The sequence below is a fragment of the Cololabis saira genome, chromosome 13, assembly GCF_033807715.1.
Source record: "Cololabis saira isolate AMF1-May2022 chromosome 13, fColSai1.1, whole genome shotgun sequence".
NCBI lineage: Eukaryota > Metazoa > Chordata > Actinopteri > Beloniformes > Belonidae > Cololabis > Cololabis saira.
This window is the reverse complement of record NC_084599.1, coordinates 35951907-35969197: the sequence shown is the minus strand read 5'-3', so window position 1 is coordinate 35969197 and position 17291 is coordinate 35951907. Positions and strand designations below refer to the sequence as shown.

Genomic DNA, 17291 nt, shown 5'->3' with positions numbered 1-17291 from the left:
TCTAAATAATTCATATAAAAACAAACTATTTTATAAACTGATACAAAGACTGCATGCATGAGATGGACATAGTCCTGTAATGTTTTAAACCTTGGGTTTGGCTTGCTTCATCTTAGCATATCGTTGTTTTTATTCCCATAAGCGAGCACAATAAAAAGAGCATAAAGATTAAAGATGGAGTGCTCGCTCAGCCTCAACAGCCCAACTCTTAACCTCAGCCACATCTGACAAAATGCTATACAGTCAATTTTGCAAACGTATTACTATCTCTGTGGAGGAATGAATCAGTCACCTGAGGGCAAATCCAGATATTCACAAGTGTAGCAACCAGTCACATCAGTAGAGTTAAGCTGAGCTGTCTTGTTTTAGCCAGAAGTGACTTATGTGACCATATTTTGGAAAATACAGTGGAGACTGAAAGGAATCAGAGTCAAATCTGCAATAAATATGTGGTTAAAGGCAGGGTGAGCAATTCTACCTCATTTATAGACCAGAACCCTTTTTGTCACAGTGAGTATCACACTACAATTAGAAACTACAAATAGGCACTTAAAGGGAAAGTTCGGTTTTTTACAACCTGGACCTTATTTCTGGCATTTTTTATGGTCGTATACTCACCCAGAAAAGTTTGGTGTCATTTGGAGTCCTTGGGAAGATATTAGGGGTTTTGTGCGAGCCGCTTCTCCATATAATGGTAGTGAACGGGTCACAGCGGGACACAGACGATGCAGCGTCTAAATAACACATGATTGCCGCGAAACTCGTTCATTTCTTTTATGAATCACTAGATCTGCTTCCAGGACCTGTTGTCTACATCCGGGGCTGTGTGTGTAACAAATAAATCAGTTTGTAAACAAGACCTCTGAACTCATGACGTCATCTCTGTGCGCGCACTCTGTCCTCCGTTCAGTGAGCTCTTCAGCCGTATACTCTGGCTCAAAACGGTAAGGACGTCCATCATATTCAAAGTCGTCGTCCACAACCTCAGAATTTGACAAATATTCAGACATGTTTCAAATAACTAACAGTAGCGAACTCCAGCTGTACACGGAGCTGTGTCTGCGATGCGTGCACAGAGATGACGTCATGCAGGTCAGAGGTCTTGTTTACAAACTGATTTCCTTGTTACACACACAGCCCCGGATGTAGACAACAGGTCCTGGAAGCAGATCTAGTGATTCATAAAATAAATGAACGAGTTTCGCGGCAATAATGTGTTATTTAGACGCTGCATCGTCTGTGTCCCGCTGTGCCCCGCTCACTACCATTATATGGAGAAGCGGCTCGCAAAAAAACCCCTAATATCTTCCAAAGGACTCCAAATGACACCAAACTTGCCTAGGTGAGTATACGACCATAAAAAATGCCAGAAATAAGGTCCAGGTTGTAAAAAAACGGAACTTTCCCTTTAAGTAATAAAAGAAAATGATTGCCTAGTAGTGTACCCTGCGGGGCCCCGCTCACTGCAATCATTCTTAGTGTGAATGCATATTATTTTGTACTATTAAAATACCACCCGTAGCTACTTTTAGCTAGTTTGCTTGTGTGGTTGAAAGGTGAATCCACAGTTAACATCATCTACTAGTTTATCAGAATTCTACTTTCTGCAATCGCAAAATGAGCAACAAAAGGTAAGAAAAATAGCAGAAGAAAGTAAGTCTTGTGTACACATCGCTGTGCCTCCATCCTGACTGAGAGATCAGTGGTGAGAAGGATCCCACACACTTTTGACCTCGGGCCATTTCCTGCTTGTCACTGTCGATCTTCTGTTCACATTTCAGTGCAGCGTTCAGACCAAGCAATGAACTTATCCATTAAAAAACAATAATAAAGGTTTATATCCTCCAAAATACAAATATAAACACGTCTACATTGGCTAACTTTTCCCCTCTGAAGCTTATCTCCTCTAGTAACACATGAAGAGACCTTGCAGAGTAAATAGATCATTTGAATAACGACTGGTTACGTCCATCGGTGAAAGGTTTACTCACTGTGTGTTTTTATCTTTATGTTACTTAAAGGTTTTGGCTCGTGATGCATCTCATGGAGTATTCTCAGAGAGATGGGGTACTTAGGAAATGAAAACATCTGTGGGAGTCTTTGAGTGCCTGACCTGCAAACGTCATGAGGACATCACAGTTCTCCGTGGGCACCGTTTTCATCCAAGACTTATGAGACATGATGTGTCTCCCAGCCTGCAGCAGCCGCTTTCCGAACAGCTTATCTGAAAGGAGGGAGAGAAGGAGAGAAGGAGAGAAGGAGAGGGGAAGAACAGGGGGAGACAGTGGGAGAGTCACCTTTTCAAAGTCAACCAGCATAAGGAGCAATGACATTTCTAACATCTGTGTCAAACCCCCTCAAAAACTCTTACCCCTGCCGTCCCAACACACACAGACACACACACGCACACACACACATGCACACACGGAGACACACAAGCATGACTGTCCTTTCTCAGCGGGACAGAGTTAAATGTCACGCCCCCTTTGCTCCATAAGAATGAAATGATCCTGCTCTGCCAAAACCACAAAACCAGCCGCCACAAATTGTCTGCACCGTTTGAATCGTCTCACACACACACACACATACGCACACAGACACACACACAGACACACACACCTCTATTAGGCAAGCAGAAAACTGCAGTTATACGGTAAGTGTTGTATGGATCCTGAGTCTCGGGGAGACCCATCTAAAACATCTGAATGATATAAGACTCTGATATAAGATATAAAAGGGAAACACCTCCATACCTCCAACGGCTGTGAATTCAGACTGTGCACTTGTTTCTATTTCTGAAGTTTAACAGCACACGAAAATAGATTTACAGACGCCATGGAGCGTTGTAACTTTATAACAGTCACCTTAGCTGAAGGAATATTACCCTCATATAAATAATACACATTGACAGACAGGGATGTCAATGTGTCATGGGCGATACCAAATTCCAATCCGATACTTTGGCAATCCACAAAAGAGAGATAAATCAATTCCCAAATTGTAAACAGTAGAAGTTGCTATGAAACATTTCTGAGCTGCCGAGGAGCTCACTTCAAGTTTGCTCTACACTTACGTCAGTAAGGAAAGTAGCTTTGGCTTTACGATTTATATGTAATTGTAATGGATGCTATAGGAAAGAGGAATAAACTCATGGTAGAGTAAAAAAAACACAAAATAAGTTAATTGTCATAGAATTATAAATGAATAAATATTGTTATTCATAATTCATAATTCATAATTCAGTGCAATACCAGGCAGGGCCTGCTGCCGCACGGGCTGCTCGCTGAGAAGAGTGGGAATGATACGAGCCTTCAGGTTAGAGTCTACGAAAGTCTTCAATGACACCTGAAAAAAGTTGCTAAATTTGTCACTAGTCAGCTTATTTGTAAAAAAAAAAAAAAAGAAGAAGGGTCTGAAAAATGACTAAAAATAGCGACAGAGCTGCTAAGCTGGCAACACTGACATCGGCTCACTAGATACAACTGCTACTCCACGTTGACGGTTACACCTGCTCTCCACCTGACATAAACTGTAATTGTTAACAGTGTAGCTACACAATAAATAAATAAATAAATAATGGTATTTAGGGAAATAAAAATTTGACAATTCCCACCCAATCATTCAGAAATCACCGGATTGACCCAGATTTCAATGATCTGATCGGGACATCACTACATATTAAAACTCTTATAGCACACTGACACCCTCTTTCATTCATTTCTGACCCTGCAGTGCTCACATATAAGCCAATCTAAATGGTTCAAACAGAACCCAGGTATCTTTGACAGGAGGACACTGATCAACTGTCTGAGGACAGGTTGCGGTAACTGATCACCAGCACCTGAATAGTGATGACAGCGGCCTGGACAGAATCCTCTGGACCCTCAGCAGCAAAGAATAAACACCTGTCAAATAATCTTTGAGCTGCTGCTCAGCACGTCCCTCTACTTCCTGGAAATGGAGGGCTCCACAGATAAAAGGAGCACACCTCTCTAAAGATTATATTTACATAGTGTCCGCACATCAACGCAAGCAATATGAATGATGAAGGTGCTTTCTTTTCTTCCCTCTTTCTTATTACCCACATTTTTTAAAAACTTTCGCATTGCAGAAACATCAGATCTACTGGTTTATTCCCATTCTGTCTCTCTGGAGTCATTTTATTGTTTTCTACCCAGACAATTATCATCGCAATACCAGACAGAATGACGTACAATTCCAGGTGCCAGCCATATCGCCAATATACATCACACCAAATTAAAGTTAATGCTGGTTTGAATGAGCAATCAAAGAAAATACTGCCCCTGTCCCCAAAACATGATCTCATAATGTTTGTGTTGTGTTATTTTATTTATTTATTTATTCACACAAACAGGAAGACAGTTCTGTTTGTCTTCCTGTGTGGAAGGATGAGCATGCAGTGCTGATAGGAGATGGCAGGAGTGCAGATGGTTTTAATCTGGAGCAAGTGACTGTAAAGGAGCATCTCTGCACCCCAGATAGGGATGGGCGGCATGGACTAAAAAATGTATCACGATAATTTCTGGCATTTATCCCGATAACGATTAAAATGACAGTAGAAAAAATACCAATTCATCTATCCTTTCTTTCTTTCTTTCTTTCTTTCTTTCTTTCTTTCTTTCTTTCTTTCTTTCTTTCTTTCTTTCTTTCTTTCTTTCTTTCTTTCTTTCTTCCTTCCTTCCTTCACGCACTGTACGTTGTGCGTCAATTTAACGCAGAACCATAAATCAGCTTTACACAAAAACGTAATCAACAGGAATTTATCGTTTTTTCGCCACGAGATGACAAATTCTTACTGTGGGGAATTTTTTTGATGGTATATCGTGATCGGTAAAATATCGCCCATTCCTAACCCCAGATGATGAAATCTTGGGTGTAAATTTCCACCCACGCTGTCAACTAAGAGAGCCGCCGATGCGGCGTGTGGCTTCATCACAACAAACACAACAGTCCAATGAGAAGTATTTTAATCTCGTAAAACCTGGTCTACACATTGTCTATATCATAATATCTTAATTCCTTTTACAGGAGCTCAAAGCACAAGAAAAAAAATACTCTGGGTCTTATGAAGTTTATTTACCAATGGTGGGGAAAAAAAATCGATATTGCAATATATTGTTGCGCTCTCTGTCGCAATAAATAATCGATAAACTGATGGCAAATATTGATATTTTATTACAACATACGTAATGGATTTATGCAGTTGTCTCCGTACTATTGTTCATGCACTTCAATTTGTCCAGCTGTACAGTGTTTACATTTACAAGACTAGGAGTCAGTGAGGTTATTTTTCCAGCTATCTTGTATATAATCCTAACTTACAGAAAACATCATCCTCACCCATGGCCTGTATACTTTGCTCACTGTTTATCATTTACAACTATCAATCAATCAATCCATCCATCCATCCATCCATCCATCCATCCATCCATCCATCCATCCATCCATCCATCCATCCATCCATCCATCCATCCATCCATCCATCCATCCATCCATCCATCCATCCATCCATCCATCCATCCATCCATCAATCCATCTTCTAAACCCACTTCTTCCAGTTTAGGGTCACGGTAGGGCTGGGCAATTTTGGACAAAAATAAAATCCTGATTTTTTTCTCTGAAAACCCGATTTTCGATTTCGATTTCGATTTTTTTGGTAAAACAACAAAAGACAATGGAATAAATTGTTTCAAATATTTTATCTTTATTTTTAAAGAAAAATAGCAAACAAATTTCCCTATTGGGAATGAAGTGCAATTGAAAGATACTGTAAATCCTCCTTGAGTTTAGTTAAGTGTAGTTAAGTGACAACATTTACAATTTTCTTGACCAAACAAAGATGACTAGACGAGCTCTGTCTGTAATGAAGCCAGCTGCAAAAAAGGAAAATCCATTTTCAGATTTTCCTTTTTTCAACATTGTCTTGATTAATAAATCCGATTTTGATTTAAAATCGATTAATCGCACAGCCCTAGGTCACGGTGGTCTGCTGGAAGCTATAGGCAAGGCAAGGCAAATTTATTTATATAGCACAATTCAACACAAGGTAATTCAAAGTGCTTTACATTGACATTAAAAGCGGCAAGGCATAATTAGACAGTAAATAATTCGACATAATTAGACAGTAAATAACAAATATGATTGAATAAGATGATAAGAAAAGAAGTAAAATAATAAAAAGCACAAGCTGTTAAAAATAAGGGCAGTAGAGTACAGCAGGTAAGTTTAATTTAGGGGTACGCTTGAGTAAACAGTAATGTTTTTAACCCTGATTTAAAGGAGCTGACAGTTGGAGCAGACCTCAGGAGCAGACCTCAGCTATACTGTACAAGCCCTCCTCAGGTGAATGTTTTTGGGGCACCCCCTGGAACGCTGAGACCCCAAATATTACATGGAAGTATGATAATTCATTGCAAACTAAAAAGCACCACAGAAATGCCAACAACATAAAAAAGACACTTTGCAAATATCAAGACTAATCAACGTTTCCTAAAACTGAGCCAAGTGCACAGGCCATGGCTGAGGATGATGTCTTCTGTCAGGATACATCCGAATACACCAGCGTCACAAACTCGTGTCTTGGCATGTCACTCTGAGAAAGCATTACTATTTAAAGAAATCTGAAGCACTTACACAGAGACTGTGACAACGTCATCTTATTCCACGTTGCTTTTCCCCTCTGAAGAACACTTTCAAACATGGCAAAAGGCTGGATGGGAAACAGAGCAGGATGTTTTTGACTTTTTAATCTGGAGTAGTTCTCCCAGATAGTGAAGTCTGACTGGCCGCTCAGCTGTGCTTAAGACGAAACGCTGCAGGCACTGCTGCGACGTGACAGCAATTCTAATGAGTCCTGTATTCATCGCTGAGGGCAACAGACACACACACACACACACACAAACACACACTCCTGCAGATTGGTTTAATCTCTTCCATGAGGCTTCAACATATACATCCCACTGTGAGCATGTGCACTTTTTATGCATTTTTAAATCTGCTGCTTGTTTGAGCATCACCAGTCTTTAATACGCTGCACGTTGAGGTTTCGCTGCACGGACGAGGCTCGTCTCGCAGCTTTGTGTGACATTGTGTCGTTGCCCTATAAGAACAAACCGCTAAGGTCGAATCATTTCCTAGAAGCAGCAGAATAGGCATCATGGATTCAGCAGCATGAACACACCACAACTATTCATCACATCACATTTAAAAAGTGTCACGTGCATCAACTAATTTCAATTCAATTGTATTTATATAGCGTCTATTACAACAGAAGTTTTCTTTAGGCGCTTTGCAGAGACCCAGAACATGACCCCGAGCAGTTATTATATAAACAATGGCAGGTAATTCAAAAACTCCCCTAGTGGGAGAAAAACCTCAAGCCAAACAGTGACTGCGTTTACATGCATTCAATAACCCTTTTAAAACCCGAATATTGGCAATAATCCGAATTTGCACGGCCATGTAAACACCAATAACCCATTTGAATAACCCGAATTTGCTCATATTCCGGTTTTTAAAAACAGGGTTACTCCTTTTAAAACCCGAATATTCGGTCATGTAAACGCCAAACGGGATATCCCCATCAAACGGAACATGAATTTGTTTTCTGTGCATGCTCTGTTCGCAAGGAATCCTGGTCTTTTTAGTCCAGGAAGTTCTTCTAAACACGGCAAAATGCAAGACCACGCCACACTTTTGGAGTGAGGAGGAGACTAATCACTTCATAAATGTAATGAAGGATATGAACATTTTGGCATTTGTAGACGGTAGAAAGTACCGGGATACCGCGATTTACAAGAAGGTGAGCGAAAAGTTGCGCGAAGCAGCATTTGTTTTGAATTTGGATACAGGAAGAGGAAGCGGAAATGGCGCTAATTGCGTCATGACGTTCTCCGTGCGTCGCTGGTTTGATCGAGATATCCTGAATGATTAATTACCATGTATACAGGGATAACCCTGTTTGGTCACGCATGTAAACGGAATATTCCTAATGTTTCAGTAACCGGAATATTAGCAATAACCCGAATTTTGACTGCATGTAAACGTAGTCACTGGCAAGGAAAACTCCCCTTTAGGAGGGAAGAAACCTGGACAGGGACCTGGATCATAAGGGGGGGCCTCCTTAAGCTGCCAGCTGGGCCAATTCACAACAACCTTTGGAAACTATTAAAATCTCAAATAAGAAACCTTTAGGTCATCTGAGGGCACGAGGTACTAAAAATTAAATACAATGTTTAGATATCAACTCTTGAGTGAAGATGCTTGATAAAATCATCTCATCATCCATCTATCTATCCATCCATCCATCCCTTCATCCATCTTATGGGGGGGGGGTTTGCTGGAGCCGAGCCCAGCTCATTACAGCCGAGAGGGAGGGGTACACCTGGAAAGGTCATCATCCCATCATGTTATATAAATTAGACAATAATTGCTTACAGAATATCAAAAAGTATCTTACAGTTAATTTTGGAGTTAGGCTGTTAAACAGTTTTTTTTAGGGGGGGGGGGGTCTGAAATAGAGTCATTGACACAAGCAGGGTCCTATTTGCAAGTCTTAGAGAAGACCTAAAAATAGGCTTTCCTTAATGAATGATCCCTCAAGGGCCAGTTAAGGTTAAATGGTCACAACCATCTCGTGTATCAGAAAACTCACTAGCTCATTGTTCCTCCTTTATCACAGAAACGCATCTTCCCAGATTGCCAGAATCTTCGAAACTTGGGCTTTCTGCTTAAACTGTTGAGGAATAATGTGATTAATTTGGGTTAATTTTGTGAAAACATTGAAATCTGGTACCTCCTGTGATGGAGATGAAGAAGAAGAGATTTATACTCGGTGGGTTCACGGGGGAAGTACACCATATTGTCCCGTAGTTTTTAGTGTGCTTCATTGTGTGATGTTGGTAACTAAAGGCCTTTTCACACAATTAATATACACTTTAAGCTTCTTTTTCCAAACCTATATCAAATCCCAGCAGGCTCAACGGCATCATGTCAGCGGGGGATAATACAGACAACACAGCCGAGGCCGAGTTTTCCAAAGCTCCAAAGCCGTTCACGAACCACTGGGATCTTTAGATAGTGAAGAAAAGAATATGATTAAACCCAGTACTCGAGTTGTAAAAAGAAATCAGGGGGGATGGTGGATTTTATCATATGGGAACAGATAATTTGTGCTGATTACAAATAATATAATATATTACAAATAATAGCACTGACCAAAACACCTGCAGAAATACTGCAGGAATGACATAGCAGCAGTTAAATGCAGCCTTCTGTAAGCTTTAAATATCCACTGGGCTTACATCAAATACATCAAAACACAACAATAAAAAACACTTTTCTGAACTTATCAATATGACTCTGTCCTTCATAGGATAAGTAAAATGGATCACTGCAAAAACTCAAAATCTTAACAAGAATATTTGTCTTATTTCTAGTAAAAATGTCTCATTTTAGCAAAAAAATCTCATTACACTTAAAACAAGACTCATCACTGGAAAAAACAACAATTTTCACCTGTTTGAAGTAGATTTTCACCTGAAATAAGTAGAAACATCTGCCAGTGGAACAAGATTTTTTTGCTTGTAATAAGAAGATAAATCTTGTCACACTGGCAGATTTTCCTACTTATTTCAAGTGAAAATTTACTTGAAACAGGTGAAAATTGTCAAATAAGTTATTTTTCTGGTGTTATTTTTCTGGTGATGACTCTACATGTTGAAATAGCAGTAAAACCACATTCATTTATGAAATGACATAAGGGATGGAAAGGGGGGATGGCAGTTTTACAGGGGGGATGATTTGGACAGTTTTTATTTCAGGGGGGGATGCCATCCTCCCTCATCCCCCCTCAACTCCAGTACTGATTAAACCTCAGGCCACGACTCTGGGTCAATGAGCTGTATGAAGTTACTCCTCTGCTTCTTCATCCTCGGAGCAGGATGTTGCTACAGCTGCTCCAGTCCTGACGTCCATCTCAAAGCAACTGCAGTACAGTTTCAGCTCCTGAACCAAACGCTAAATCTTTCTCAAAGTGGGATGAATGAACTGAGGTATTTTGTTTCCATTCAACAGATCATTTCTAAGCCCCTCTGGCCCCGTAACAGCAACGGGGTCACTGCAGAGCAGGATCTACCGGGACTAGTGGCGGTGCAGATGAAGCCTGTATTACTCACCGTGGTGCTTATCAGACAGCAGCCAGGCAGGACCCGCGCACAGGGTGTCTGTCTGTGATCTGAGCCGCTCTCTGAAGCATTTCTGCAGGACGTCTATCTGTGTAAAGTGTGTGGCCAACACACAAACACTTGTCTGTATGCATGTGTGTCTGTGTGTCCCCCTTTTGATATATAGCGCCAGATTAATTGAGTGCGAGTCAGTTTTCCAGCCAAGCACTAAAACGAAGGTCAAAGACTTTAACGAAGCTGATGATGGGTTCATTGTGTTTCCTGTCAGCCTGACTTCCCGTCCAGAACGGCCAATCAGAAGATTGGCGCTCCTGTCAGTCAAAGAAAAAAAGAAAAGGACCTCTTATCTCTGCTCCACTTATTACACATCTACATTTATGATTCCAGGATGTCAGGGGGGATGGATACTACATCTCCCCTTCCCAATTCCCAAAGGTGATTGAGCCCAAACAGTCATTTTCTTTTTAATCCATGTTGAAGAGTTTTTGAGAGTGTTTTCAAAGAGGGTAAAGAGGACACTGTAAAGATTTGCTCAAGCGCTAAAAAAGCTTAGGTATCAAAACAAAATGTACGGGAAGGTGATGCCCTCTAATGCATGACACTGCGAAATGTGTTTCAAAACCACAAATAGACACACAGGCACAAAATTAGTCAGGAGGAACGTGACTACCGGGAGGTCACGCTGAATACCAGTTTAAACAATATTTGGGAATTAAAATAATTGATAGTAATAAAAAGCATGTGCACATAAGGTGTACAGATAGATTTTCAGAGAAAAGACCATAGATGTACAGTATATCTTTTTTTTTTTTTTTTAATTATAAATAGTTTGACTTAGTCCGGCACAAGTCCTGCAATGCTGCCACCAAGTGGGATGTAGTTTGATATCAATGGATCCTACCGGGGTTACCTGCACATCTAAATCAAGCTATTGGCAATAATCTAGCTAAGGATTAAACTGGAGTTTTCCAGAAATCCAAGTATAAATGCACGAGAAAACAATCGATTATTGAGTGAGTTGCATTTGACTCTGCAACGCTAGTTGGCGCCACACGCACTCGCGTTGAATTTCTTCCGGTTTCTTCTTTTTTGTTCGTCTTATTCTTCTCCTACTGTGTATATATTCTGGGTTTTGTGGTGTTGTCACTTCCAGAAGGGGGAGTAAACGTGACTTTTAAAACTTCCATATGGGTCGGATTAAGGCAACAATTTAACTTTCTGTTAGTACATGTAAACGCAGAGACTGTAATGGAGACGCAACAGTCGACAGGAAAGAGAAGGTCTTCTACGGCCCAAATCTCCAAGGTTTTATCCCAGAACACTGCTAACGGAAAGCAAACAAAATGCCCAACAATAGGGACCGTATGAGGTTTCTGACACTGAATTTTTTCAGGCTTTGTAATACACACATGCATACAGGCAGAAAGATGGACATAAGTACCAACAGACGCAGAAACAAAAAGAGAAGATGAATGTATTTCTGCTGTCACATCCACTTTGTGCATGGATAAATAAATGACCACATTACATTGACAATGACATCAGCGTCTGGGACAGAGAGCCTAATCAGCCTCAAACACTCCCCAATTTCCTTTATTAGACTTATCTCCATCACAAATGGGTACTGTGCACAAGTCCACTTGGACTAGGGCTGGGCGATATATCGAGATTTTAATATATATCGATATATTTTCAAACGCAATATGGTACGAGACAATATCGTTTAAAAAAAAAGAATATATATATTTTTTTATGATTTTGATATAGCTTATTTTGTGACTAATTGACTTGAATGTTTTATTTGAGATTTGCACAAATGTTTTGGTATTTACTCAGTGGAAAAGTCTGCCTGTTACTGTCTACATTGTATTAATTGCACAGTGTATTTTAATTTAATTGTTATGCAGGAAAGGGATATTTGTTTTATTTTATTCAAGAAGCATTTTTATTCTATATATGCAGGCACTTTATTTTTATTTCATTTGTTTTATACATTTTGATATTGTGCAGACCTCTGTTAATAAAGGAACCTGTGTGACATTTGGCACAACATTGTATTAAAAATGACTGTTTTTTTAAGGGTTTGCCTCAGAAAAACATGAAGCTAACAGAGATGCTATGCTGTAATGCTTTGGGGGAAACCCCAATTATGGCACAGAAAAAATATCGATATATATCGAGTATCGCCATTCAGCTAGAAAATATTGAGATATGACTTTTGGTCCATATCGCCCAGCCCTAACTTGGACCCAAACCTGATCCCACAGGTGATGTTCAACATCTGTTCAAACATGCTTGAAACCCTCCGACTGTACACGAACACACAACAAACTCACTCACACACATTCATACAAGCAGGGACGGCGTGCATGCATGAGCTTCATGACTTTCGATGCATCAATTTATACTGAATTATCAAATCTAGTCATGAAGCTGAGACGTCTGACATGAATTAAACATTAAACCACGCCACCTGTGCGATGTCAATCAAGCCATGGACCCTGTCAGCACTGTCTCCATGACGGAGGGGAAGAAATGCAAACTACGACACGCCTCCTCCTCTTCCCTCCTTCTCCCTTCCTCCAGCTTCCAGCCACTCACTCACTTTATTGCTTGCGGCAACGGTCAGCGAGTGCAGCAGTCTGCACTGTGTGCACACAGTCTGGACATATAAACAGGCACTAAATCCACCGCCGGTTCAACACAGGATTCCTCTTTTCACATGAAGCTGTATAAACACGTGTGTTGTAGAGGACATGTGGCAGAGCACAGAGCACTCCTGCTGCCTCTCCTCACGTCGTTTGACCTTAGCCTGCCCCTCTCCTCTGTACCGTAGCTCGCTCAGCCTCTCAACTGAGCACCCCTCTCTCTCTCTCTCTCTTATCTCTTCATCTCCTCTGGGTAGAATCAAGTCTGTATGGATGATGTCTTCAAACATGACTGACATGGAGAATCAGACAAAGATGGAGAAGAGGAACCTGACTGCTAGCTGATACTTTATCCCAAAAAAAAATCTCACTTGCAGGAAATGTTTTATGACAGAGAGGGGAGGTATAATTTAAGGGGTACTCTACATTTTAAGACTTGTAGAACACGAACAACTATGAAAAGATTTTCTATATCAGTCAGTGGAGTTAAACTATGGAGCAGAATGGATTCAGAATTAAAACAATGTCCAAACATTAACCAGTTTAAAAACAAATATAAAAACATGATTCTCACGAGGTACAAAGAGGAAGGGGTTTAGCACCCTTTAGTGTATGTATGTATGCATGTATAAGTATGTGCGTGAGTATAATTACAGTATATAATAATAATAATAATAATAATAATAATAATAATAATAATAATAATAATAATAATAATAACAATAATAATAATAATAATAATAATAATAATAATAATTAATACTTGGCAGTGCGAGTACAGTGTGTGGGTAGCCGCATCTGGAACTCATTACCTGTCGTAGTAAGGGACTGCAACACATTTGCCACATTCAAGAACAACTTAAAGAAATGGCTATTAAGTAAACAGGACTGTAACCATGACCCTCGGTAAAGATTCATTTGTCACCTTGTCACTTTACTGCATAATAACATCATAGTGTTAATAATGCACTTTGCCACTTTATTTAAACACTGAGAATCTGATTGTAAACAAGAGGTGATGCTTCATGCCATCACCTCTTGGTTTGCTATTTTTTTTATGTAAATGATTACTCAGCTGACTAGTAATTATCTACCTCTTCTTACTTTTTCCTTTTTTTTTTTTACCCTCTCACCCCTCCCCAGTTATGTTGTACTTCATGTCCCTTTTTTTTCCTTTCTCTTCTCCTTCCGGCCCCATCTCCACAATCTGTTTACTCTACAACTGGCATAGAACCTTAAATTCCACAACCGAACAATACATGTGATCTGGTTTTGCATTGCTGCAGCCCATTCCATCTTCACTCTCCCCTCCCCTTCCATCTTCCTTGTCTTTCCCCCATTATAGCACTTTAACTTTAAACCCTCAGCCCTTTAATCGTAACCAGCACTTTAATTTGCTCTGGCACTTTACCGCCTAAACTTTTAACTGCTAAATGTGAAATGTGTGTAATGTATTCACTATTGCAATATATGTAAATGTCTAAGATCGTGTTAGTAAGATTGATGTGTCAGGTTGTTCTCCTGTTCCTTCTATCTTAAATAGAAGCAAAATAACAAGAACAGAAACTTTTTGCATGCTTTATTTGTATTTGTTCTAACTTGTTGTTTAACTTGTCTTTCGTTTATATTTTTAGCCGGGGGACTGCCAATGGAAACTAGCTCTGTAGCTAAAATTGGGTGCATTTGCATTTTTAATTCTAAATGTATATGAATGTACACTGTCCCTTCCCAAATAAACTGAATTGAAATTGAAATTGAAATTGAATATTTATAAATACAGGTTAAATGATCAGTGAATGGGGGTAGGATTAAATAAGTTTACACTTCTTCCTACTCCTTTTTTGGCACAAGTAAATCAAGATAGCAAGTTTTAAAGGATGAAATTCTCTGTTTTGTTGTTTTGTTTTCTTAAACTTCTCATGAAGTGTTGTTTCTTTTTTTTTTTTTACATGTACAAAAATAAGATAAATCAAATCAAATCAAATCAAAAAACATGTTCACACCTCAGACATCAAGACAGGCTCAATATTAGCTGTGAGTTTGGAGTAAAAGCTTGTCGATGAGGCTGCTGCTCATTTACCAATCAGTGACGACTAACATTTTAACAGCCAATAATATTGATAACAATGTTTGACAGGATACGGGAGGTGGATGAGGATGGGGAGGTTGAATAATTGTACTCTGATCTGGGTTTTGTGCCGTCAGCATAAGCTGCAAATGATTTTTAGACTTAAACGGTTCCAAGCAAAGAGACGGGGATGTTTTCGAGTCTGACGTTTTGTTTCGGAAGTCTCTTCCTCTGACACCCACAGTTGTAAAGAAAGAAATACTTTCTGACACCCTCTTACCCCCAGTTTGATACTGTCTGGGCAGGATCTATGTGATATACTGTACATGCTGGGGGTGTTTGCAAATATGTGAGATGAACCATTGTCATATTATATGTTGATTACACTAATTAAAGTAAGAAGAAGAAGTTTCATACTGGAAAAAAACTTTTAACTATTGTTCCTAGATCTTCAAACTTTAAAACGTAATATAACAGGACGGTTAAGTAGAAATGTGTTAGAAACTCTTTCTGCAATATTGTTCACAAATAACTGTCGTCATGTTGCTCTGTCAGCTTGAGTTTCATGTCTCAATACTTTTTACTGAGCTGTTTCCATACTAGTTTGTCCTGCCGGGAGGATCTTTACTGGTAACTCTGTCACATTTTAACATTTGTTATGAAGAGAAGCCATGACAATGGAAAGCTGTCTCAGAAAAAGACCTCGAATGCAGATGATATGCAGAGGAGAGGTCTACTCTAGAGCATCGATTTAGAGCAAAAAAGAAGAGGTTGGAACCATTTTTGGTCATCATGAGGAGAGTCAGACCCCTGGGAGGTGCGAAGGATGAGTGTAGCGTTGATAGGAGACGGCAGGAGTGCAGCGGTTTTAGTAACAGACAGTGTAAACTGAGCCAAGTGACTGAAAGGAGCATCTCTGCACCCCAGATGTTGAAATCTTGGGTGTAAAATTTCCACCCACACTGTCAACTGAGATAGTTGACCTGAGTTACCCACCGACATCGTCACTATACCGGTAGTTGTTGCCTGGCAACAAACACAACAGTCCAATGAGAAGTATTTTAACCTCCTAAGACCTGGCGGACACGTAGTAAGACATCACACATTGTGTCGTTATCTTAATTCCTTCACAGGAGCTCAAATCAGCAAGAAAAAAACTGGTCCTTAGGAACATAGAAGAGATACAAGACAGAGACGACTGTGACAGCCCTCCTTACGACACTGCAGGAAACCGTCAGAGTAACAACAACATCATGGCTGCAGAGCTATATATGGATCCCACTCCATCATAAAGTCTGCAGACGACGCCACGGCGACTGGACTCATCAGAGGCAACGATGAGTCTAACTACATGCCAGAGGTGGAGCTGACAACAACCTGCTTCTAGCTGGCTGCAGACAGGAGAGACACATGACCACATCCATGTCCATGGAACAGCTGTTGAACGCGTCTCCGGCTTCAGGTTTCTGGGGATCCACAACTGGACTAGCAACACCTCCACACGTACTAAGAAGTAGGGATGGGCGGTATGGACTAAAACATTTATCACGATAATTTCTGGCCCGATAACGATAAAAAAAAATACCAATTCAACTCCACCTTTGTAACTATAAATCCATCACCCAAATTCATTCTTTGGAGCCCCCAAAACACTGCTCTAAAATAATACTAAATGCTACTACACCAATTAAATTGAATTGATAAAAACCAATTAAATTAGTACACCTGTACGGCAAAACTGTAATGACTCAAATGAAACAAGTTTGAAATGTAAGAACAGATTCAACATTTATTCAAACTGTGTGGATTAAACAGTGGGATAAGTGCAAACAGCAAAAGTACTATTGTCCTCAAAGTTTTCCTAGCTTATAAAATCACAAAGTAGAAAAAAATACAACCTGATAAATAAAGAAACAGGACAAATAAATAAAAGTTCACTGAAAATAAAATCCAATCAGTGATCACCTCTTCTAATATAAATAAAATGTGCAGATACTATTGCAATTTTTTTTTCATAATACTCAAACGTTAAATCAAAATGTAACAACCATTTCCTTCTGTTTTTGCAGACTCTGCATATAATAGATGATGTTTGCTCCTCGTCACTCTTTTTAAATCTAAACAAGTTCCAGATAATGGAGCTGGAGCCTCGTTTAACAACGAGCTCCTCGCTCTCAGATCCGCCTTCCGCCATGTTTGTTACACAAAAACATCATCAACGGGAATTTATCGTTTTTACCGCGAGATGACAAATTCTTACCGTGGGGAATTTTATTGACGGTTTATCGTGAACGGTAAAATATCGCCCATTCCTACTAAGAAGGCCCATCAGCATCTCTTCGTCTTGAGGCAACTGAATACAATCAACCT

The 17291-nt window shown here is 39.8% G+C and overlaps 1 protein-coding gene across 2 annotated transcripts in view; it reads right to left on the bottom strand.

Annotated features, from left to right (window-relative positions):
* Positions 1–17291, bottom strand: part of ano8b (anoctamin 8b) — a 74390-nt gene that overhangs the window by 32218 nt on the left and 24881 nt on the right. For both annotated transcript variants that reach the window (XM_061738800.1, XM_061738801.1), the window contains exon 2: positions 2114–2224. In XM_061738800.1, the coding sequence (XP_061594784.1) occupies positions 2114–2224 (111 nt within the window). The remainder of the gene's footprint in view (positions 1–2113; positions 2225–17291) is intronic.